At 34.6% G+C, this 25817-nt stretch overlaps 1 protein-coding gene across 8 annotated transcripts in view; it reads left to right on the top strand.

The window, feature by feature from the left end:
- Positions 1-25817, top strand: part of LOC143229002 (rho guanine nucleotide exchange factor 25-like) — a 76346-nt gene that overhangs the window by 37397 nt on the left and 13132 nt on the right. For 5 of the 8 annotated variants that reach the window (XM_076460606.1, XM_076460603.1, XM_076460604.1 and 2 more), the window contains 6 exons: positions 1485-1554; positions 7469-7565; positions 15129-15206; positions 16197-16376; positions 20449-20675; positions 22222-22288. In XM_076460606.1, the coding sequence (XP_076316721.1) occupies positions 15150-15206; positions 16197-16376; positions 20449-20675; positions 22222-22288 (531 nt within the window). In that variant the 5' untranslated portion in view covers positions 1485-1554; positions 7469-7565; positions 15129-15149. The remainder of the gene's footprint in view (positions 1-1484; positions 1555-7468; positions 7566-15128; positions 15207-16196; positions 16377-20448; positions 20676-22221; positions 22289-25817) is intronic. The other 3 variants (XM_076460608.1, XM_076460610.1, XM_076460607.1) reach the window with 2 other exon arrangements.

Here is a 25817-nt window from a genome sequence, read left to right as displayed (position 1 = left end):
TGTAGCTTTTCAGATTGAAGACGAGGAGAAAAATTATTTTACCAAACAGATTTATTTCTGCGGAGTCCTCAAAAGTGTTCTTTTCAAGAGTAAATAAAACCAAAAGGAAAAGTGAAAACTATTTTTACTTTTTACCTTTGAAGTTCGTATGTAATGCTGTGCTTTAGCCTACAGAATGTATAATTCTTCTCGTGATTCATGGCATGCGCACGGTTTACTAAGGTCGCGACGCATTAAGCAACTCTTACGTGACGTTATTTTAGCGTTTACTGACTGACTGACAGACAATACACTACTATGTAATGGCGCGGGTAGTTAGAACAGATAACCCCTCCAGGCAGCCCTTGGCCCTCTTCTGGGAAAATCATTAAACTTTCCGACTATATAAGTACACTTCTAATTAATTACTTCGAAGTCTTCGAATCCTAAGTTTAGAAACTGATGGCTTATTCAAGATCTGTGAAGGCTTACCCAAGGTTCTTGAGGACTGTACACTAATACTTAATAACTTATTGAGTATAACAAAGATTGTGCATTAATAACTAATAGCTTACCTATTAACTAACGCCTTGCCCCGGTCCTGTGAAGTCTCTACACTAATAACCAACGCCTTGCTTAGAATCTGTGAAGATTGTATAGTGACAATAGCTTATCTGGGCTCTTTATGCAGGACACACTAATAACTACTTGCGTATTTAGTGTCGCAGTACAGGAGTTTCACATTAGGTTAAAAAGGCCTCTGCTTCCCAGTGGGACAACGTAATATCTGCGGATTTACAACGCTAAGAACTGGGTTTTGATACCGGTGGTGAGCAGAGCACAGATAGCCTTTTCTGTAGCCTCGTGCTTAACTTCAGACAAACAAAAAACAAAAGGCCCAAACATGCTGTGGTAGGTGTTTGAAATCGATGACTATTATTAGGGTTGACAAAAAAAACAACACTATGTGAGTGCTATAGACAACTTGATACTGATGTAGTGGCTGGAAAATTTTCTTTTAGTGTTTTTTTATTGCTGATAAGTGCTACAATTTCACGTAAGTTTGATTTTAAAAAAATCGAAAATAGGGATGTCCAATTACTTGTTTACTGATTAAAAAAACATTATGTATGAAATGACGATTTAAGTTCTGAAACTTACTCCCAGTTTCCACTTAAATAAGAACCACATCTGTTCAGATCCAAAACACATGTTATGATTATCCGAGGTCTGAGTTTTGCGCAGTCTCACACCTCAGCTCAGCTGGTAAAAACTCGGTTAATTTCAATGGGAAACATCTCGTATTTGCTGGCTGTACGGAGGAGACGAAACGCTAGCATTGCTAGAAAATCCAATATATGGCTTTGGTGTGAAGTGAGTTTTATTTTCTAGAACTAATCAACTTCTTATAACAGTTGGTGAGTTTGTTCGGATTTTTTTCTTAAATATATATTTACAAGTACTTTAATATCTTGAACAGGGCGAACATATATTTTATTTTTCAGATACATCTAAACACTCCAGACTTAGTGAATCTTCTACTGTTTTAGGTTCTAAGCGCCAGGGAGTCTTCCGGTAAGGTTAAATGTATTAGTTGAAACTATTCTTTAACACTACGATGGCTAATTTAAACTTTGACAACATTATTTAATATGAACTTTTTTCTTTCTTTCTTGAATAGCCTTACCTTTCATATTAACTTTATCAAAGAAGAAAGATATGCATCTCTGTGAAAATTCAGAGATGATGTGACAACAGGAAAATTTATTGCATGTTTTCATGTATAACTTTAACCATGAAAATGAATATTTAATGTTTTTTATACTATGGTCTATAGTAGATAATTGAGTAATGCATGATAGTTCTTACTGGTACGAGTATATATGTGGTTATAGGCCAAAAATCGTGTGAGATGTAAAATGATTTCAGTTCGAATGACATAGAAAAAAGTGTTGTCATTAGAAACCATTACAAACATCAAATTCTTGAAACTGGCATCTTTCATTTAGTACTTTAAATTAATGTTGTTTTATTTGTTTGAAGTTAAACACAAAGCTACACAATGGGCTATCTGTGCTCTGCCCACCACGGGTAACGAAACCCGGTTTATAACGTTGTAAGTCTGCACACATACCGCTGTTACACTCTGAGGGTGGAGGCTTAAATTAACACTATTTGATAGATAGTACAAAATATTGGACACTTCTTTGTTTTAAAGAGTATGCTCTGTCTTCTTGTGGCACTATTTTGCGTTCGAAAAGTTATGTTAGAATAATCGGTCAAACACAAAGTTCCTAGACATTACACGGAATCAGAGCGCCAGTATTTCTTAACCTTAGCTCTCAAGTGTTATAAGAGAGAAACCTTAAGTAGGACGGTGTGATTTGTTTTCTAACTGGATTCTATGATAAAGGTAGAAAATGTTCAGCAATCCAGTTGGTGGCATGCGCATTAACTTTATAGACTAGATGAAGCTCTAAATAAATACGACAGTCGTACTCTACAATAACACGTTTTAATGATAAAAGAGTATGGAAACACATACGGCAGTAGTTTCTTTATGTTTGTTTGTTTTTGAATTTCGCGCAAAGCTACTCGAGGACTATTTGTGCTAACCGTCCCTAATTTTGCAGTGTAAGACTAGAGGGAAGGCAGCTAGTCATCACCACCCACCTCCAACTCTGGGGCTACTCTTTTACCAACGAACAGTGGGATTGACCGTTACATTATAACGCCCCCACGACTGAAAGGGGGATCATATTTGGTGCGACGGGGATTCGAGTCAGCGACTCTCAGATTACGAGTCGAACGCCTTAGCACACCTGGCCATGCCGTGCCTAGGTCCTTTATAAAGTATGAAATAATTATGAAAGTCACACACTGAAGTATAGTATATATAACATTTTCTATAAACTATTTTTATAGGGAAAAAGTCTCTTTTTACATGTAACTGAGTATGTTTCTCTAGAGATGTTGACGTTAATCAGAAGTATTCTGCAACATGATTTATTTACAGTATTTCATAACGACAAGCAACATGAAAGTTGAAACAGTAAACAGCTAAAGGCCACCTGAACATATACATCACTCGCGTTTATTTTTCAGTTCTCTGTTATATTAAACCCAGATTAAAAATACGCTGTTAAATATAACAGTATAACGCTCTGCGAGTGATTGGTACATTGTTGATAGAACAATGATGATTATATTGTTCATAGGACAGGAAACTATTGTGTGACTAGTGGTAACGTAAACATTGCTGACAGAACAATGATGATTATAGTAGTTCATTAAACAAGAAACTATCGTGTGAGTAGTGGTAACTTAAACATTGTTAATAGAACAATGATAATTTGTTGTTTATATGACAAGAAACTATTATGTGAGTAGTGGTACCTTAAACATTGTTGACAGAACAGTGATGATTATATTGTTCATAAAACAAAAAACTATTGTGTGAGTAGTGGTAACTTAAACATTGTTAATAGAACAATGATAATTTGTTGTTTATATGACAAGAAACTATTATGTGAGTAGTGGTAACTTAAACATTGTTGATAGAACAGTGATGATTATATCGTTCATAAAACAAGAAACTATTGTGTGAGTAGTGGTAACTTAAACATTGTTAATAGAACAATGATAATTTGTTGTTTATATGACAAGAAACTATTATGTGAGTAGTGGTAACTTAAACATTGTTAATAGAACAATGATAATTTGTTGTTTATATGACAAGAAACTATTATTGAGTAGTGGTAACTTAAACATTGTTAATAGAACAATGGTAATTTCTTGTTTATATGACAAGAAACTATTATGTGAGTAGTGGTAACTTAAACATTGTTGATAGAACAGTGATGATTATATCGTTCATAAAACAAGAAACTATTGTGTGAGTAGTGGTAACTTAAACATTGTTAATAGAACAATGATAATTTGTTGTTTATATGACAAGAAACTATTATGTGAGTAGTGGTAACTTAAACATTGTTGATAGAACAGTGATGATTATATCGTTCATAAAACAAGAAACTATTGTGTGAGTAGTGGTAACTTAAACATTGTTAATAGAACAATGATAATTTGTTGTTTATATGACAAGAAACTATTATGTGAGTAGTGGTAAATTAAACATTGTTGATAGAACAGTGATGATTATATCGTTCATAAAACAAGAAACTATTGTGTGAGTAGTGGTAACTTAAACATTGTTAATAGAACAATGATAATTTGTTGTTTATATGACAAGAAACTATTATGTGAGTAGTGGTAACTTAAACATTGTTGATAGAACAGTGATGATTATATCGTTCATAAAACAAGAAACTATTGTGTGAGTAGTGGTAACTTAAACATTGTTAATAGAACAATGATAATTTGTTGTTTATATGACAAGAAACTATAATGTGAGTAGTGGTAACTTAAACATTGTTGATAGAACAGTGATGATTATATCGTTCATAAAACAAGAAACTATTGTGTGAGTAGTGGTAACTTAAACATTGTTAATAGAACAATGATAATTTGTTGTTTATATGACAAGAAACTATTATGTGAGTAGTGGTAACTTAAACATTGTTGATAGAACAGTGATGATTATATCGTTCATAAAACAAGAAACTATTGTGTGAGTAGTGGTAACTTAAACATTGTTAATAGAACAATGATAATTTGTTGTTTATATGACAAGAAACTATTATGTGAGTAGTGGTAACTTAAACATTGTTGATAGAACAATGATAATTTGTTGTTTATATGACAAGAAACTATTATGTGAGTAGCGGTAACTTAAACATTGTTGATAGAACAGTGATGATTATATCGTTCATAAAACAAGAAACTATTGTGTGAGTAGTGGTAACTTAAACATTGTTGATAGAACAATGATGATTATAGTAGTTCATTAAACAAGAAATTATTGTGTGAGTAGTGGTAACTTAAACATTGTTGACAGAACAATGATGATTATAGTAGTTCATTAAACAAGAAACTATTGTGTGAGTAGTGGTAACTTAAACATTGTTGAGAGAATCATGTTATATTATACAAGTAGTATCTAAATTATAAATAATACAAGTTGAAGATTTATTTTATTAAATCTGGTGTTATGCATTACATGATCTTATGATTTTGATTTTATAATTTCTTATCTTAAACTCAAATAACACAAAATATTTTTCTCTCTCTCCATATATATTATCAATTTATGAAAGAAATAGCTTCAAAACTATATTGCCATGTTATTTGCATTAGTTGTTCATAGGCAATTAAAATCAGTATTATTAAATAATAATGAACTTATTATAAGCCATAAAATTATTTTATGAAGACCATTGTCATTTCCACTCATTACCTTAAACTAATAACAGAAATTGTGTCTGGTAATAACACTAAAAAGCATTGGTGATATCCCATCTATCAGACAAAATCAATACACAGATGAAAACTAATTAGCAATCATAGAAACCTGATTAAGGATGCAGAGTTGAGTACTTATATATATATTTATAGTAATATTATGTTATTTAAGATTATCAGTAATTGTGTATAATAACAAATAGAATATTTTTAAAAACTGATACTACAACAACTTATTCAATTATATAAACTTCTAAGAGAGATAGTTTAAGACTCTATTTGTACAGAAACACTTGATCAGCAATGAGATACTAATTAGTGAATTATCATTCCTTTTTTGGTTTTCTTAATAGTGTACTTAGCTGTAACTAAAATTGAAAAACACAGTTGCTTGTTTTGTGATTATCTCTTACTTGTGTTGTTTACAAAAATATTATTGTAACTAATGCTATCTCTATTTATTAAGGTAAGAAAACAATTAATGGTGTAAACCTAATATATTTCCACAATCTATTAAGTACAAGATAACTGCATAAATATTTCAGAGTAAAAGTATCTTTGATATTTTATTTTTGAATATCTTTTAAGAAATATGTTTCATTTGAAAATGTTGTTGTTTTGTAAAATATGATGAAAACGAGGACAAGAAGTTAATTTTGAGACAACTGATCAACAGGAAAAGGTGGAATTTAAAGAAGGAAAAAAAACTCTTTAATTTTGAATCCTAAAATAATCGAGTAGAGCTAATAACACTTATTTATTTAGTATCCTTTTTAATGGTTCTAATATGGTGGAAATTAATTGAACACAAATTAAGGAATGTTCATGCAGGAAAATGGAATTTTCCCTGTTTTTCAGTGCTATTATGAAAATTTATGTTAGGTTGAAAGAGATAAGATGCTGGATTTTGGATGATATGAAAATGAATGATGACAATAGATTACAGACAAATTATTGCATTTTGAATAATGTGAGAAAGAATGATAACATTATACTTAGGAATTAATTTTTGCCTTATCAGTTACTCCACTTACTTGAGAAATTCATTAGTTTTGTAACTATCTGATTGTAGATAATGAATTTTAATTATTACAAAAGCAGCACAAATGTTGATTAAAAATACATTTCATCATTAGAAGCCCCCCTTCACAGTGGTACAGAGGTAAGCCTGCAGAATTACAACGCAAGAAACTGGGTTTGGATACTTGTGTTACGCAGAGCACAGAGAGCAGCCCATTGAGTATCTTTAGACTCAACTTCAAACGAACACCAGAAATCCGAAACGTTGTGAGGTTATTTTGTAAAATTAACCTTTTGGTTGTGGCTTTCTTAAGAGGTAAAATCTTAATCCCTGAAGCATGGACATTTATTTCACAACTAATGTTTATTTAAAACTTAGTTAATTATTTACGCTAAAGATAAACTTATTAGCTGTATTTGTTTTCTTGGTGTTTCCTCTAGTTTTGGTTTCTTTTTTTTTGTAACTGTCTTAATCCAAGCTAGTTTGATTTCAGCTGGTAATTGTTGATGTTTGTTATAAATCATAAAAGTCCATAAAGGGTTATCTGTGCTCTGTCCACCACGGGTATCGACACTCAGTTTCTAGTAGTATAACTCCGTAGACGTATCGCTGTGCCCTGGGTGGTTCGGCCGGTAATCTCTAAGCCAAAATGTTTCACCCCCAGATGGCAACCAAATAACATACGATAGTCACATACAGAGAAATTTAATCTTCCTTATTAAACACAGGCATCTGCAAGGGGGACACCTACCTCCCTGGATTATCTATTTTGTTTCTCCTTATTTATTGCTTTTATATCATTTCGTCATCTTGCCTACTGTGTAATATGTCCTGCAGATATCCATTTGTTTAACTGCTGTGTTTTAAGTATTTTATGCAAAAAATGAATTATTTCACTCAACTGTTCACAGTGAGTGCTGTGATACGAAAATGCTTAGAATTATTCAGTGTAATGGAATGTATAAAATCCAAGATATGTAAACAAGTAGGCTTTTTGGTTTTATAGAATTATAATTCTTTTTATTTCACACCTGTGAGATTTGAGATTGCTTCCAATGAATTACAGCGCATGTAACACTTCTGAGATATGTATATCTGTTATTTCAGACGATTTTTGCCCATTTCCAGTAGTAAAAATAATAATGGTCCAACGAATAGAGCAAAAAAGTTACATAGGAAATCACCAGAACCGGTGTTGTGGAAGGTAAGTTAAAAATTAGTTTAAAAAATAACACCTTTGCTCGAAGTTTCGCTTTGTTGTTTCCTCAGGAGGTTAAAAAAAATACTGATTACCATAGTAGATTCATAACTAAACCAGTTATTTACGTATGACAAAATGAAAGAGTCTAATCTTGGTATTCGAGCCCGAAACATTTAAGTTCTATAAATGGAGCTTAGTTTTAGTTGTGTGTACAAATGTATATATATGTTCATACTATAGTGTTAATTTATTTTATGAATATTTACTCCTGTGATTTTAGTAGTAAGCTCCCAGATAAGCTTTGGTATATTAGATGTGATGTCATTTTAATAATTCTACTTTATATCAAACTTTCACTTGTCTTGTGATAATTTGAAGCCAAAGCGATGCTATATTTAACCAAGTCATTTTCAAACATGGGTTGAGTTTGTTAGCTAAGATACTTGCGACATTCTTAAAGCATATTCAGAAAATAAATGTATCGTTAAAACAGTTTGGTAAGTTGTTTTTTTTTGTCCTAAAGATATGTTTTACTTTATTTGTCAAGACTTTTCAATATTAATATTACTTCACAGATCTCTGAATCAAAATCATTGAGAACAGAAACGAGAGTGGAAAGGAGTCGAGATTGCCATCAGATGGAAAACACAGAGAGCATTTTACCTTTGATAATTTGTATAATTAAAGTAGCATTTTGGGTCTATTGTGATATTGTTTGTTTTACATTTCGCGCAAAGCTACTTGAGGGATATCTGCGCTAGCCGTCCCTAATTTAGCAGTGTAAGACTAGAGGGAAGGCAGCTAGTCATCACCACCCATCGCCAACTCTTGGGCTACTCTTTTGTCAACGAATAGTGGGATTGACCGTAAAATTATAACGCCCCCACGGCTGAAAGGGCGAGCATGTTTGTTGCGACCCTCGGATTACGAGTCGAACGCCTTAACACACTTGGCCATGCCGGGCCCCTATTGTGATATAGTGATGGTCAAGATATGACGCTAAGTAGGGATGACATTCGAACACAATTAATTTTAAAGAAAGCAGATTAAAGATGTACTTACTCGGATTGCTGTTGATGAACCTTGATTTATTTATTTTATCTTTTCGATTACTCATTTTTAGCCATCAGTGTCAGTTTATAACCTTTGTCTGCGAATAAATGAGTCACTGATTTGGGAAAGAAGACATAATGTTTGCTCCTCCTCCTTGTATGAGTACGCCTATTTATTTATAAATTATGTAAATTAGTTCATGGATATAATTTACCAGTTCACTAGTCTGACGAAGTCCTAGAGCATTCCTAGTTTTGAGACATTCCTTCGTGATCTGGCAGTTTTGAAATAATTACTATTTCGTGATCCGATTGTACAAGTAGTAACAATAAATCTGTCAAAGAGTTTTTATATGACACCCTTTATATCAGCTTCAAAAACAACATTATTAAATACTTTCTCACTCCCAACTCCCTACCTCTCCAGACACGCAAACACGTGTATGTGATGTGACAACCATGATTTATTGTAATCGTAAACTATCTTCTTGACAGACACTGTTTATGATCATAAAATGGAATGGGGCATATTTCCACAGTGAACTTGATGTTTCTACTGTGCTACAAAAAGATCAGGTTCGACGCCTTATTTATACATGAATAAGAAGGTCACGTATTTACTAAACACTTTATGAACATGTTTAAAGATACTGGAGATTCTGGATATATCACTAAACTAATCAATGGATTCAAATGATCATACAACTGGATTGTGAAATCGCTAGGCTTGATCTTCTAGTTCATGTTACTTAGTTGAACCTTACAAGGTATTATTAATAATACTTCACACAGGGAGGGGAAAAGTCTCTATACAGTTGTTTCATTTAGACCATGATAACGTCTTACTCCAAAACAAACAATAATTAAGATTTGATGACAAATAACCCACTTTTTTAGAAAATAAAGTGGGAATAGGTCCTGAATGGGTAACGAAAAAAACTATCTACATTTGTATAAATAACGCTTCGACAAGCTTCGGTTGTCATGGGTACCGGTCAAGCCGTCTTAAAACATTATAAACAATAATCAAATTGTTTTCAATTTGATATATTTGATATATCAATTTGATATAATTGTTTTCAATTATTTTCGAACTGTTTGTCTTTAGTACTAACCTTATGCCTTACCCTGTATAAGAATCTGTTTTGTTGTTTTTTTAAATTTCGCGCAAAGCTACACGAAGGCAATCTGCGCTAGCCGTCCCTAATTTAGCAGTGTAAGACTAGAGGGAAGGCAGCTAGTCATCACCACCCACCGCCAACCCTTTTACCAACGAATAGTGGAATTTACCGTCACATTATAATACCTCCACGGCTGAAAGGGCGATCATGTTTGATGTGACGGGTTTTCGAACTCGCGACCCTCAGGTGACGAGTCGAACGCCTTAACACACCTGGCTATGCCGGGCCACAGAAATCTGTAAACACAAAACGAAACTTCAGGTAAACCAAACAGTTCAACTTGTACCCATATAGTTATAAATCTCCATACAGATTTAAACAAAACATTTAACATTTTAAGAAGGAAGAATCACTAAATTAATATCAGAAGAAAGGGGGGAGGAATTATGCTGTAGCCACTGCCTGCATGGATCGCACGTCGAATCTTAGTATTATTAATCCTTTAGCTTGCCGTTGAGGTGGGGAGGTGACATAAATTGCTCATATATAACACAGAGAAAAATACAGTTAACTTAGAAACTAGTGTAGTTTCAAATGGGCAGGACATGACCTACAAGCTCACTTGTTCAACTGAGTATCTTATGGCCCGATGTTCGAGCCCATGCTGTGTCGCTGAACACTCTCGCACTAACAACTGTAAAGCGTTACAAGTTGCTGAGTTACATAGTTTGAGATAGACGATCGTAAGTTTGAAGTGTTAGACCAACAGTAAGCTAGTTAACAGCACCGACCGTCAAATTTTGCGTCACTCTTGTCTGATTAAACAGTGAAATCTGACGCCATTCGTATAACACATCTATTGTCCCAAAGTGTGAAACGCGTTTTTGCAGTGCACTTTTGTATTAGCTACTGGCCCTGCGCTCTAACGGTTACAGTTACTCCTACTTTTCGATCAATAGAGACCGGACAGGCCGGTTTCCTATCCAGCCAGCAGCCCTACACTAGATGTGACTATGTCCTGACATTTTGGGTCTCTGACTTGATCATTTAGCTCACGAGTCACATAAGGTGCCGTTTAAGTTGAAAATATGAACGCCTATACTAAACTATGACAGCGTCATAATGCGTAGAAAACAATTATTTTCTTAATATATTGATTGTAAGCATCCGTCGTTTTTTATAATATAAACCATATCATCATATATCACGTATTTCACTAAGAAGAATTTGTGCCGTACATTACTGCTTACTGAAAAGCCAGATTCGATCTAGTGAATATTATGTAGAAAATTAATAGTTGTTATTTGTTACTTATCAGTTAATATTTTAATTTTTTACTATTTTATTCAGAATATGAATTCACTGCTCTTATTTGCTCTGTTAGTTTACTGTAATGAACGAATAATTTTACAGTTATTTGACGTAACAGCAACGATTACAACTTAGGTTTCGTTTGGATTTCGTACAAAGCTACACGAGGGCTATCAACACTAGCCGTTCTTAATTTAGCAGTGAAAGACTAAAGGAAAGACAGCTAGTCACCACCATCCATCGCCAACTCTTGGGCTACTCTTTTACCAACGAATAGAAGTGTTGAGCGTCACATTATAACGCCGTCATGGATGAAAGGGCGAGCATGTTTGTGACCCTCAGATTGCGAGTCTAGCGTCCTAGTCATTTGACCATGCCAGGCCTAACAACTACAGTACTGAGTCGATGTGTCGTGTGTTTGTTTGAGTGCAGCACCTGTTAAAAACTATTGCGACATCCTAGTATTTACCAGATTAAAGTAGAATTTAGTATTAAAAGAAATATTTACACAGATTAAAGTAAGATTTAGTATTAAAAGAAATATTTCCACTGATTAAAATAGGATTTAGTATCAAAAATATTTACACAAGTTATATTAAAGTAGGATTTAGTATCAAAAGAAATATTTATACAGATTAATAGTATTCAGTATCAAAAGAAATATTGATACAGATTAATAGTATTCAGTATCAAAAGAAATATTGATACAGATTAATAGTATTCAGTATCAAAAGAAATATTTATACAGATTAATAGTATTCAGTATCAAAAGAAATATTTATACAGAATAATAGTATTCAGTATCAAAAGAAATATTTGCGTAGATTAAAGTAGAAAATAGTATCACAAGCATTTTTTTCCAGATTATGACAAAGTGAAGGATGTCAAGTCATACCAGTGGCTGACGCTGCTGGGGAGAGCACATGGGGAGATCCCCCACATTTTTGTTTATTTCACAAACCAGTATATAGGTACACTGAAACTCTTGAAAATGACCATTGAATGGAGTAATATACAATGTATGTATATTCTGAAACTTTCAAGAGGTGTCGGAGCATTAGACCATGTACCAATCCATAAATTTGTTTTGAAACTTACAAAGAAATTCCATTTCATAAAATCCCAGACTGCATCTTCTTGAATTTGATGAAGAAGTAGTTTCGCATCTCAGTTAGAAGACTTCTGCCACAATTGAAAATTGATATAACTTGATCAGAATTAAGAGTTTTCTGAGAAAAAAAAAAGGCAGGTGAACTTAAAGGGGCTTTATTTATATAGAATAGCTCTCCTATCAAGGGAGCTAAGATACCCTTGAAAAATCACCAGACATGACGGAGTCTAATAGTAGACTTTCAGGGATTCGAAACCTGAATCTGATTTTACATTTTGTGCTTCTGGTCCCCTCTCTGGATCCAAAGGGCGTCATTTTTTTTTAACTATTCATACCCCCATTGAAAAATTAGTGGGACAGAGGGGAACATCCTAACGGGTTTTTATTGGGTTTGCTTGTTTTGTGAATTTCGCACAAAGCTACTCGAGGGCTATCTGTGCTAGCCGTCCCTAATTTTGCAGTGTAAGACTAGAGGGAAGGCAGCTAGTCATCACCACTCACTGCCAACTCTTGGGCTATTCTTTTACCAACGAATAGTGGGATTGACCGTCACATTATATCGCCCCCACGACTGAAAGGGCGAGCATGTTTGGCGCGACGGGGATGCGAACCCGCGACCCTCAAATTACGAGTCGCACGCCTTAACACTCTTGGCCATGCCGGGCTTGGGGGTAGGGGACTCAACTATAGAAGTAATTGTAGATAATGGAAGATTTTTTATTGGTATAAATCTGAGAATCATTAGGAGGGGTGGCTTTGAACCCTGCAGCTGTGGAGAGCGAATATTTTCTGTTAGTGAAAATAATTTGTGATTTATAATATTGGCCAACAATCAATTGAACTTGACTTGTCGCGTCATCAGCACAATACCAAACTGACCATGTGTATGTCAGGGATGTTAGTTTCAGTAAAAATGTCCCTTTTTTATTTTTAGGCAGGCGTAACCTGGTGCTTAACTTGTTATGTGTAAGACGTGATTCAACTGAACAGATTTCGCGTTTTTAACATGGACCCGTTATTGGGTTCGAAGAGTTGTACGAAACCTTTAGTAGCGAATTTTAAGAGCTGTCTCTCTTCTTTATAGATAGTAGCTCAAAATTAGGAAATACTATGTCTGAACTATAGGGGTCTTTGACGTGATGTCCCCGAGTGGCACACCTGACCTACAACGCTAGCAAAATGGTTTAGATACCCGTAATGAGCAGAGCACAGCTCACCCATTGTATAGCTTTGTGATTAACTTCAACCAACCAAACAAACCCATCCTATGTCTTTACGATGCTACTGATTTGGAGCTATAATCCATGTCTTTATGATACTACTGATACTAACGCTTTCTGCCTAGAATTTATTTTTCACATCTTAAAAATAATGAAATTATTTTCGATTTATACGCCCGAGCTCGGGCTGTGAAAAATGTTTCAGCCTGTTGGAATAGTTAGATTTGTGAAACAAATATGTTAGATATGTGTACGAAACAAAAACACATTATCGTCGTTAGATTAGATTTAGTATTTGTGTTGTTCCATTAAATTGTTGTTACGGTTTTAGCACAAAGCTACGCAATGGATTATCTACGTTCTGTCTAGAGTGTGGAATTGAACCCCATATTTTTTATTGCAAGTCCTTAAACTTAATGTTTAATGTTTGATGATTGTTTTTGTTTTTTTGGAATTTCGCACAAAGCTACTCGAGGGCTATCTGTGCTAGCCGTCCCTAATTTAGCAGTGTAAGACTAGAGGGAAGGCAGCTAGTCATCACCACCCACTGCCAACTCTTGGGCTACTCTTTTACCAACGAAAAGTGGGATTGACCGTCACATTATAACGCCTCCACGGCTGGGAGGGCGAGCATGTTTGACGCGACGCCGGCGCGAACCCGCGACCCTCGGATTACGAGTCGCGCGCCTTACGCGCTTGGCCATGCCGGGCCAATGTTTGATGAATCCCAGCAAATGTCTGATCACATCACTTATTGTCTTCACTTATTCACTTTTTACTTGTGAGAGAAAAAACAAAACCTACTTAATTTAAGATTTTTTTAACGCAAATGACACATACTTCTTATAAAATCTTTCTTCTGAATAAACGTATACAGCATTCACCATAAGCCTTCGTTGCTCAACTTGTACATTATCGAGAAGCCCAAACGTGATTAGCTCGATATTTTTGGGAAAACTTCGACGATTCTCGGCCTGGTGTTACTAAAATTAATATGTTAATAGGTAATTAATCATTGATTATTTTTGTTCCTACGTCAGATGTATTCCCTAGAGAAAGAAGAAGCTAGAAAATCAGCTTGGAAAAACCCTGGTGTGAAACTAAAGCTACACTCCTACGCAACTGTACCCTCTCTCTCTCTCTATATATATATATATATATATTTATAACAAGGATGAATGAAGGGAGATTTGAAAACTAGACTTCGCTACTGTTGTGCAGCAAATCTGATAAGCTTGTCGAGTGCGCATAGTAATTTCTATTCGTGTCAGGTAATTACGTAAGGAATTCATTAGTGCGATGTGTTCGAATGTTTTAAGATTCATTTTCGTGAGTAACAACAGTAGATTTTTGTATTCTCCCTCGCTATATGCATGTATATAATAATAAGCACAACCAAATATATGTGAGAGAACTAACCGCTCTAACAACAAAAAATGTGCTAGTTATCGCAAATATTTTTGTTTAAAATTATACTTTTTCTATGTATCTGAAAACTGGTTTATAAGTTTCCGTTTTGTTATTGGCACAGTTTTTCCACAATAATTTTTGTTGGTTTTTTCGATTAGTTCATCGTTGCGTTGAATTATTTGACTTTATGGTTTTAACAAAAATACAGAAAAAAATTCAATCTTTATTTATGTGTACACGGTATCGTTTAGCGCAGCGTATAATTGTCAGGTAAATAATAATTATTATAATTGTAGATTACTCGCGATGAAAAATGTTTGACAAATTAATTTTCGTTCCAGCCGCTAAGTGGGAAGACTGTCATGGGGAACAAGGCTTCATCCCCTGGTGGACACCATGAAACGGATGTCACAACTGAGGTTTGTATATTACACGATGAAGATCCTTTTACCAAATATTTATTGAACTGAAAATGCCTATATATACATACGTGTATACATTGCATATATGCAACAACATGACTTTCGAAAGTTCGATTATTTTTTTTAGATTGAAATTCAAACGCTTGTTGTTATGTTTAATATGATGAATAAATATGAAATTATAGCATCACGGTAGGGATATTCACTAGACTTCTGTTTTGTCGTCACCTCAATGATATGAAACGAATGATCTAATCTTTGTTTTCAACACAGTAGGGAAGACAATTACATCTGGTTTTGTTGTTTTTTGTTGTTACTTACATCAACATCTCTGTTTTACTGTAACTTGCATCAGGTCTTTAGAATTATTGGTTATTTACGCAATCTTAACTTGTGCATTCTATGTTACTTGTTACAGTCTATAACATACTCTATATATTTAAACCACGTGCCAGCCCCCTGTAACGTGCAGACCATCGTCAGTTCTGAATCTTGTTTTTGTGGAAATATATATTAGAGATCTGTCTTTAGTGAAGGACAGCTGAAAAATTCATAACTATAATTAGTTACTCAGCCTGTTTGAAGCAGTTTTGTTGTTTAAGTTCCTACTGTGTAAAATAAACCACTTCTGTATCAGAATATGTTTTTGTGGAGTTGATTCTACTACTATATCATGCTAAGGTACTGTTGCAGAAAATCAACTTTTCTATTGTAATAACAGTTTAAATTTCTAATGCGTAAAACCAATCGTTTTTACTTTTGTACAAGACTAAGTTTCTTTAGTGTAAAGCCAGTTCTTTCTCTTACTCTACTAGACAAAGTTTCAATTGTGTGAAATCAATTATTTCTACTATTGTATTGTTATTGTGTAAAAGCAATTGATCCTATTATTGAAGCACGGTAAGTTTCTGTTGTGTGAAACCAGTTGTTTCTACTTAGCCTGGGTTACTTGAATTAAACTCAATCTCATTCTATCTGTGTGTTTAGAAATCTTCTCCAACTAAGGTCCGTCTGCCTAAAAAGTCACGATCCCTCGACTTGGGGGATGCTCCTAGTGGCGGAAATGGACAAAGTCTACAACTTCCGGTACAAGTGGAAACCACTCAACAATTTTCAATGTTCCCAATGAGCGTCTCATTTTCATCTTCTGGAACGCTCCAAGTAAAGGTAGTATATTAGAAAATAACATTTGTGCTATAAAATTAACCACTTATTACAAGTAGTTTAGTTAATTATGTAGGAATTTTATATTATCAGTTATTGTGAATACGTTAACAAATACAAAAATCTTTCCGAGTTAATTTCTATTTTGATTACGTTATACGAACAGCTTTTCAGGGAATTTCTTTCATTTCTTTTGTTTCTCATCTTCCAATCCAACTGACAAGTTCTGGTAATAAAGAAAAGCCTCTTTGGGCAGATATTTGTGGGAAATAGAAGATAGATCTGAAATGTTTACAATCTATACGGAAATGAATAGGTTAAGAGACACGTGGAATAAAAATGAAAACATCTGTACTTTACGTGGTTTTTATCACAATTTTTAGACCTATTGGTTGATGACAAGCTCATCAGCTTTCCATGTTGAAACCTGTAAAGCTTTATTATTTTGTTAAGCCGACTGGGTTTTACATCACAGCCCTGATGACAGTAACTATGTTATCGAAAGTAGTCAGCTTAAGTACCTAAAAAGCATTATGTTCCACTGTGCCAAAAATCTTCGATTTCTTCTTTGTGCTATTCTATCCTTGCAAGGATATTGTCCGTGTGTGTGTGTGTTTCCATGCACGTCTCAGATACTAACAGGTCGATGTACACGAAAACTGTACACAAGATGGAATGTTGGTAAGGGACAGTTCTCCTCAAATTTAATCTAAATACATATTTGGATTCGAATTCTGGATCATATTAAAGCTTTTTCTTTATATAAAAGGAGGGTTTATGGCATTTTTTTCTCGGTTTTTGGTTAACAGTCCTGTGAAGTGTGATTGAACTTGTATGAAATTTTGGGGTCAGTAACGTTGAGAGGCTTCATCACACTACAGAAAATGATCCGGATCGTTGATCATTCTGGATCTGAGAAGAATTTTCTGAGTTTTCTAAGGTGAACTTTTACGTTATTCAATATAAACATATGAAATCTCGATAACGGAACGGCGGGACTAGAGTATGTAATCTCTCTTGTGATGACCAGAAACCCACTTGAAGCAAAAATGTATCTCGGGACGGCTGGTATGAGTATTAACACTTTTAGTAATAAAGTAAGAACAAACTGAAGATGATCTAAGAAGATCAAAACGTTGTTCTCTACTTTATTAGTAAAAGTGTTAATATCCATACCAGCCGTATCCATACCAGCAATTCTGAGACATTTATAATCTCTCTGATCTCTCTTGTTTATCTCTGTGTTATCCCAACTGATTCACATGAATGTAAGGAATGATTCAAATGACCACACTTAAGTATATAATTTGCTTTACTGCATTAAATCATGTTTACCAAGTGCTACACTATATTAACATTCACATTCCACACTTGTAAAATTCAGACGACCAATATGGCTACATATGGCATTTTGCCACTATCATTATGTTTATGCCTGTTACAACATTAAGGTATTTAATAATCAAAAGCATTTCGCGAAAACGCTATTTTTTTATTTAATATATACATTAAACGTCAGTAATTTGCGGTATTTTCGTTTAATTTGATTTTGTAACTAATATGTTAGGTGGGGCTCTGTATTCCCCAAAGTTACAGACTTGCAAGTAATTTATGGAAATTAGTTTAAAGAACCATGGTCGTTGGTGGTTCGTTAAGTTTCACCATGGCACTAAGTGCATTAGAAGAGGAGCTATTTTTCTTCAACATTCACTTTTTAGTTTTGCCCAATTAAGAGTTTTGTGTGTTTTAATGAACATTCCACACTTGACGCCGTTAAGACAAAGTATGGTTGTCCACGACTTTTTTTTCCGAAAAATATACAAAAGTCAACTAAGATATATATTGGGTTTAACCGCCTAAAACGCTCGTGTCTGTGAGGAAATATAGGCGAAGCAAATTATAGTTGTAATTCATTGATCTGTCTAGGAAGTTTTTTTGGAAAATGTCTCGAGATGCTGCCGCATGATGAAGATGTGAGGAAGCAGCTTGATACGCCGTTCCCTCCCCCCCAAAAAAAACTTCCGAGACAAATGTAGTCCATTAACGACGTATTTCAACCCTCACACCTTATTTTACTCGTTGCCTGACACATGTTAAACAGCAAATTTTCTTATTTCTTTCAACTTGAAAGCATAATAATAAAAACTAAACACTTTCATTATTTGTAAGCTCACACACATACGTTAATTTTAACTCAGGCGTATTGTTTACTGTTAACAGAGAGTTCAAACTAGGTCCACGACGATGTGAGACTTGGTCCTTTATTTTATGATGAAACGGACATATTGTATGGTTTCAGACTCATTCTTATACACAAAAAGGACATCGGTTCATATGCTATCGAAAATTATTCTCGCAGAATTAAAACAAGCTAAAATTTTAATCCTTTAAATGCCCGCACCCTAGCAAGACTTTTTTTTTATTGGTCACATTCTAAGTGACTTGATTTACTTTTTCATAGTACTTTCTCTAGCAGAGGTTTCTTGTTAAACTTCACCACATCTCTATGTTCTGCCTACCACTAGTATCGAAACCTGATCTTTAACTCAAAAAAAAAATCCAGTCTTTTCGCTAAGCTATTGAGTGGAGAAGGTGTGTGATTAATGTGGGCTATTGGAGATGAAAAACAATATGCACAGGTGTCGTTTTATTTTGATATAAAATCTTCTTGTGTATACGAAAAAAAATACCAATCGATTTTTTTTGTTTACTTCATGTGAAGCACAAAGCCACAGAATGGGCTATCTGTGTTCTGCCCACCACGGGAATCGAAATACGGTTTCTAGCAGTGTGAGTCCACAAACATACCGCTGTGCCACTGAGGAGAAAATAGGAATGGAAATCCACCATTTAATTTAGGAGATGTTTTTTATACAATCCAAAATAACTTTTTTAGTCACTTGAAGTTCCTTTGAATGAAAGAAATGACCATTTTTTCCCCAAAGAATGGTTTTGTAACATAATCCAATATATAATAATTTGTTTATTTATTTGATGACCTTTAATTTGGTCCACCGGCTACCAAGCACAAAAATTTAAAAATGAGTTACGTTTTTCTGTACGAATTTTGATATACTTTTAAGAACTTTGAATAGGCCCGGCATGGCCAAGCGTGTTAAGACGTGCGACTCGTAATCTGAGGGTCGCGTGTTCGCATCCCCGTAGCGCCAAACATGCCGTAGGGGCGTTATAATGTAGCGGTGAATCCCACTATTCGTTGGTAAAAGAGTAGCACCCAAGAGTTGGAGGTGGGTGATGATGACTAGCTGCTTACCCTCTAGTCTTACACTGCTAAATTAGCGACGGCTAACACAGATAGCTCTCGAGTAGCTTTGTGCGAAATTCAAAAACAAACGACTTTGAAATTTAATCAGATTTAAGAGCTAAGAATTTCAGTTCTAAAGTTATTCCCAACACTCAGAACTCGAGTTTCACGTTACATTTTTTTAAAAGCTTAAAATTGTTTAGGATACAATTTTTCAAGAGATACTAAAGTCTTCTTTTTAAAGGTTTTATTTTCATTTACACATTGTAACTTGAGAAACAAATACTGATTTGTCAATTGAAATTGAAATAATATTGGATCATATATAACTATATTTTTTCTTAAGAAACTACAATAGTTATCAAACCCTTCCATCAGATAGACAGGCAACAACAGTTAAGTATGTGTAGTCACTTTTTTACATGAATATAAACAAAACTGTGTGCATTAGTTCTCGGTTGAAAGTCCTTTATTGAAGGAGCAATGATGAGGTGAACGACTTAATCGTTTGTTTGTAATTAAGCACAACGAGCTGTCTGTGCTCTTCCTACCACGAGTATCGAAACCCGGATTTTTGCGTTGTAAGTGTTGTCACGGAGTGGCAACACAGTAAAGATAACAGAATGTTTAAATTAAAGTGTTAATACTGAAATAGAAGCTTACGCTGCAGTAGAATTGATGTTTTTGTGCTGCAGGAATTTCTTTTCTATCTGGATTTTGTGTTTCAAAGCAACGTGCGCCCAATTTGGACTTATTTAGGTTTTGTTCTCTGGAGTTCAATATTGGTTCATTATTGTTTACTTATGTCAGGTAAATCATGTTGACAACCCTGGGGATAAGGGAAGATATCAGTTTCATCAAACGGTTCCAGCAAGATCTTTTGGAAGCTCTCGACAATACAACCTAACACAAGATTCAAATGCATATCTATTTAGGGACGGAAGTGGCTGTTCCCAGAGTGTAACCATTACATCCCTGTCTTCACTCAGGTCCGAAGAAACGACCGGTGAGCGTGAGAAAGCTGTTGAACAGAGAAGGTTTGGATTATAAATACACATTTCACTAATGTTCAGCTAACATGTAGGAAAAAAATACAACAGCAACGAAGTTAAATACGTTTAATTACTTTGAATAACTTACGTTAACTTTTTTTGCTTTTATATGAATGTTCTTAAACATTCTGCTTTAAAAGTTGTCTGCACATCGTATTTTAAATTTTTGAATGTAACTTTAGTATCACTGGTGTAGGAAAATTATATTTGAACAAGTTTGCAACTTTGTAAGAATAGCTGTAATTTTAAGTTTAGGTAATAACGTTATTAATGTTATTTAGATATCAATTTAGATTTCGCTAAACTCTCACTTGAGTAAACAATACTCGGTAAGTGTATCATTCTCAGGGAATTGTAAAAAGTTGCTAAACGACAGAAACTGACATATGCCATAAAGAAACAACGGAAGTTTACTAATTATGTGTGTCATTCTCAACTCATAATAATTTTATTGATTTAAGTTATCAGTTACGTAGATAAAGGCTTGCAGATCGTTATATAACAGTAAGTACAAATAATGTGCATACTATGAGAATATTGCTATGGAATACATATTATTATAAGGTACTGTGTATAAATGATATGTATACTACGAATATAATACTCAAAATGAAACTAGTTCAGTAATATAGTATCGGATTTGAAACAGGTTTAACGTCTTTATAATGGATATTCCATTATAATAGGATTAGCCAATCATTTTAACATGCATTAACCATGTTAATAATTTTACTTTGAAACCAAATACAGTGTGAACAATAAGTGAAGTTTATGCTGTGTTACAGAATCATTGTGAAGATGAATAAATAATGTAGTTCTCATGAAATCTCATAAAAATAATAATAAATAAGCCATGAGTATTAAACTACGGACCTCTCATAAACTGTGGTCTCTCAGATTTTGGTTGGGTTTGTCTTGAATTTCGCGCAAATCTACACGAGGGCTATCTGCGCTAGCCGTCCCTAATTTAGCAGTGTAAGACTAGAGGGAAGGCAGCTAGTCATCACCACCCACCGCCAACTCTTGGGCTACTCTTTTACCAACGGATAGTGGGATTGACTGTCACATTATAACGCCTCCACCCGAGTTGAGTGCCTTAATCACCTGGCCATGCCGGGTCTCAGATTTTGGTACGGATTAAATACCGATGTAATTATTGAAGTGTCATATTCCAACCTAACCTAACCTGTTCGTGTGCAACATATGAAGGAGTTGGATAAAACCTGAATTGCAACATTCAACTTAAGACGAGGATTAAGTAGGCGAATTAATTCTTGACCCTCTAGTTTGTCAACATGTGAACCATAATCCTTAGGACAGTCAATAAAATAACTTTATTTAATGTATATACTTATACGTCTATGTATATATACACACACACACACATACTTGTTATGAAAAAGCAAATAACATAATTCTTGTAAATGAGGCTATAAAAATAGTAGCTATATAAGGAAATTTAAAAGCGAGTTAGGCTTAACCTCTGGAGCACAATGGATGATGATGTGTTTTTTTTTCTTTTTACTTGTAGTTTCGTGATCCAAGAACTGGTGGGCACAGAGAAGGATTACGTTAAAGATCTTGGTTGTATAGTTGAGGTTTGTAACTTCGTGGTTTTTACATATTTTTATCATATAACTTATTAATACAAGTGTTCCAAATTTCTAATTCTCGAATTTTATGTCAACGTTAGAAAAGATCACTGTATTTGTTTTTGAATTTATTAATTAGCCGTATTAGAGTTGATTTTCTTACTAAAATAGTCGCGTAAAATTTTTGATTTTGTGTTATTCTTACGTATGTCCTGACATTTGTTATTAATTTGTTGTGATTGATAAGGCTTACTCGAGTAAAGAAACACATTATGCTAATATAACAATAGCTAAGCAAACAGCGATTTATAAGTATAAGGAGGAATTGGTTGAGCATACTGTATGTTTAAACAGATCATTGATCTGTGATGTCGAGAAACCCACTTGTTGAGAAATTTATATGCAAAGACGGCTCGTTTGGGTTGAGAAAATATTTTACATAGAAGAGCGAACAACGTTTCGACCTTCTTCGGTCATCGTCAGAAGGTCGAAACGTTGTTCGCTCTTCTATGTAAAATATTTTCTCAACCCAAACGAGCCGTTTTTGCATATAAAGATCATTGATCTGTTTGTTTGTTTTTCGAATTTCGTGCAAAGCTACTCGAAAGCTATCTGTGCTAACCGTTTCCAATTTAGTAGTGTAGGACCAGAGGGTGTGTTTTCTTATGGCAAAGTCACATTAGACTATCTGCTGAGGGAAAGCAGTTAGTCATCACCACCCACCGCCAACTCTTGGGCTACTATTTTATCAACGATTAATGGGATTGACTGGAAAGTTATAACGATCCCATGGCTGAAAGGGCGAGCATGTTTGGAGGAAACGAGAATTTGAACCCGTGACCCTCGAATTACAAGTCAAGAGCACTTGTCGGGCTTTGCTAGTCTGTCTTCTTCAGATAATTTCAGTACCAAGCAATACAAGGTTTGTGTATCGTTAAAAAGACGAAAGACACAAGCATTAAATGTGGTGGAAGTGGTAACAGCAGGTGACTGGACACAGGTAGAGGTAAAGTCTGGTCAAAGGAATGAATGGTAACTAGACCTTGCTAAACACGGCTGATGGTACTAGGGCCATTACCACAGTTTAGTGAAAGATCGTTTGCTCTGATTATTTCTGTAGTTTTTAAACAGTCTATTTATTTTTTGCAGTTTGGGTTGGTGGTGGAGAAGAATTTCGCTTCAGATTATTTTGTGACCTTTTTTCATATGATGATATGTTAAAACGGATATCTGAAATTCACTTTGACGTATGTGACCATGGTGCTCTTTGTGCATTATTTGTAAGGAACATGACATTTGTCATCTTTGACCTAATGGTAAACGTGCTAGGCTGCATATGGAAAGGTCTAAAATTCGCGTCGTGATATCGTTGAACAAGATCCACACTTCCACCTATTGTTGCGTTATAAGAGTTGACAACCAATCCCGTTAATCGAAGTCTTTTGTAAAAGTGGGCGCAGCTCATTGGCTATCTTTCTTCTGGTCAGTTGTTAAACGTTAGGACGGCTATACTTAAGCCTTAAATTGGTGTTGACCTTACAGCTTAGATAATGTATGTAAAAGGTGCATATCATTGCGAACTAATGGCCGAAACCACCGTCAAAAGTGAGGGGATCCAGTGTAATTCTTCTTATTTTAAAATTCTCTTGAAATTTTGATATCTGAAATCTACTTTAATTGCACTTTTTCCTAATGATAATCAAACTATATATGTATTAGTCCCACCACTGTTGTGGCTAACTTAACTTTGTTAATATTAAATCTCCTTCTTTAAAGTGTTTTTATTTCTCTCATTTTACATAATTTCGGCTGTAAACGGAAAATATGGTTTGATTGCGTTCAGGTGTCTTCTCCACTTCCAATTAATCAACGACCATTATTAATTTATAAGTCATACTAAAATTATGACACCTTATGATTGTTTAAGAGCCTACCTGTTTGTTTTTAAGTTTCCAAACTGAATTTGGACTCTTGAGCTTCTCAAGGTTTTAGCAGTTCAAAATACTAGACTTCTAAGTTGGTATCACAGTTTAAAGTTCTATAGGCTTGTGCTCCGTGCCAACCTACAATTGTTTTTCCGAGACGTTTAAAATATTTTATTAGTCAAACTTATCTAATCATATGGTCGGACACAACTCTTTGGAAATTTAGAGTTCCAGACATGTTTACAAATGCATAACAGCGCATTTTGGCAAATAACTAAACATTAGACTAGGTGTTTCTAATCACTACGTTTCTATACACGTTCCTAAACCTATCATTTGGCCCGTTAATGGCTGCGTAGGAAACGCCTTGTAATTTGAGAAAATCCGTAAAGTCTGTTATTACATTTTATGCATTCCTTTATGGTGTGTATTTCACTAGCGGTTCCCTAACGTCGTGTGTGATATTACATAACTTATTATTATTCCAGCGGTAATAACCTTGAGTTTTCATCCAGTTCCTGTACTGCTAGGCAATATTTTTATCCTTTGTACGTATTACTATAAGCATTTTAGAAACGTGTACATTCACACAGGTTGTTAATACAACTGCAATAGACAAGAACTGATAATACTAGTTATCGAATGAACAACGCAGTACCACAGCTTGAAAGACTAGCTAGTGTCTGAAATGCATGCCTAGTGTTTGAGAATTTCATATTTACCACGTTCCCTGTAACTGGCATAGCGACTTGTTTTTCTGGTACGCTTTGCCCTTCAAAATTGATATAAAAAATAGGCGTTATCCCATTATCTTAAGAGACATAATCTTACAATACATGCGGTAGATGTCACTGCTCTTACTGCACGTACATTTAGTTAATTTAGAAGCGAGTTTGCAGAAAAAATAAACAAACAGGTTGGTCAGTTCGGAACCCCTTAGGTCATGTGACACTTTCATGATCCACCATTAACATGTTTTTAAAATACCGAGTAAGAGCTATAAATAGGTAATTTATTTTTCAGTATAAAGTACACGTGCCTGTACAGTACAAAACACTAAACATTTCCTCAACTTACTATCCAGCAAATAACAATGACGACTCGTCACATTAATCTGATGATCGTAATACAGTTACATACCAGATAACGAAATTAGTTGTCACCTCAGGTGAACAGCAAATAACATAAGAAACACAGCTCCTGCTCAAGCCTAATACATATCGTCCGCAATAAAAAAACAAACAAACATGGCGCTCGTTGATTATATAGACATTTAACAGCTCTCTACAATTTTTTTTCTTATAAACCAAGCTGTCAGCCTTGTTGTTGGAAGCAAGCCAAACTGTGTTCCATAAAGAAGGCAATTCAGTGGATAAACCCATTGGTTTCAGGTAATCTAGACAAACTTTCTAGTCTATTACAGAAAGTTTTAGACATAAAAAGACTGTATTGTAGCCCGTGTTCATTGATGCTCAAAAAGCTCTTGACAGCCTGCGATGTTACGGTCTCAACTGGGACCATCGCGTGATATTAACTGTTGGTCCGTAGGCTAAAGTGAAGGTGTATGGTTGTTGTTCAGTGTATCAGAACAACAGATAACGATTCTCTTA

This window comes from Tachypleus tridentatus, chromosome 10, assembly GCF_004210375.1.
Source record: "Tachypleus tridentatus isolate NWPU-2018 chromosome 10, ASM421037v1, whole genome shotgun sequence".
Taxonomy (NCBI): domain Eukaryota; kingdom Metazoa; phylum Arthropoda; class Merostomata; order Xiphosura; family Limulidae; genus Tachypleus; species Tachypleus tridentatus.
This window is presented reverse-complemented; position numbering and strand designations above follow the sequence as displayed.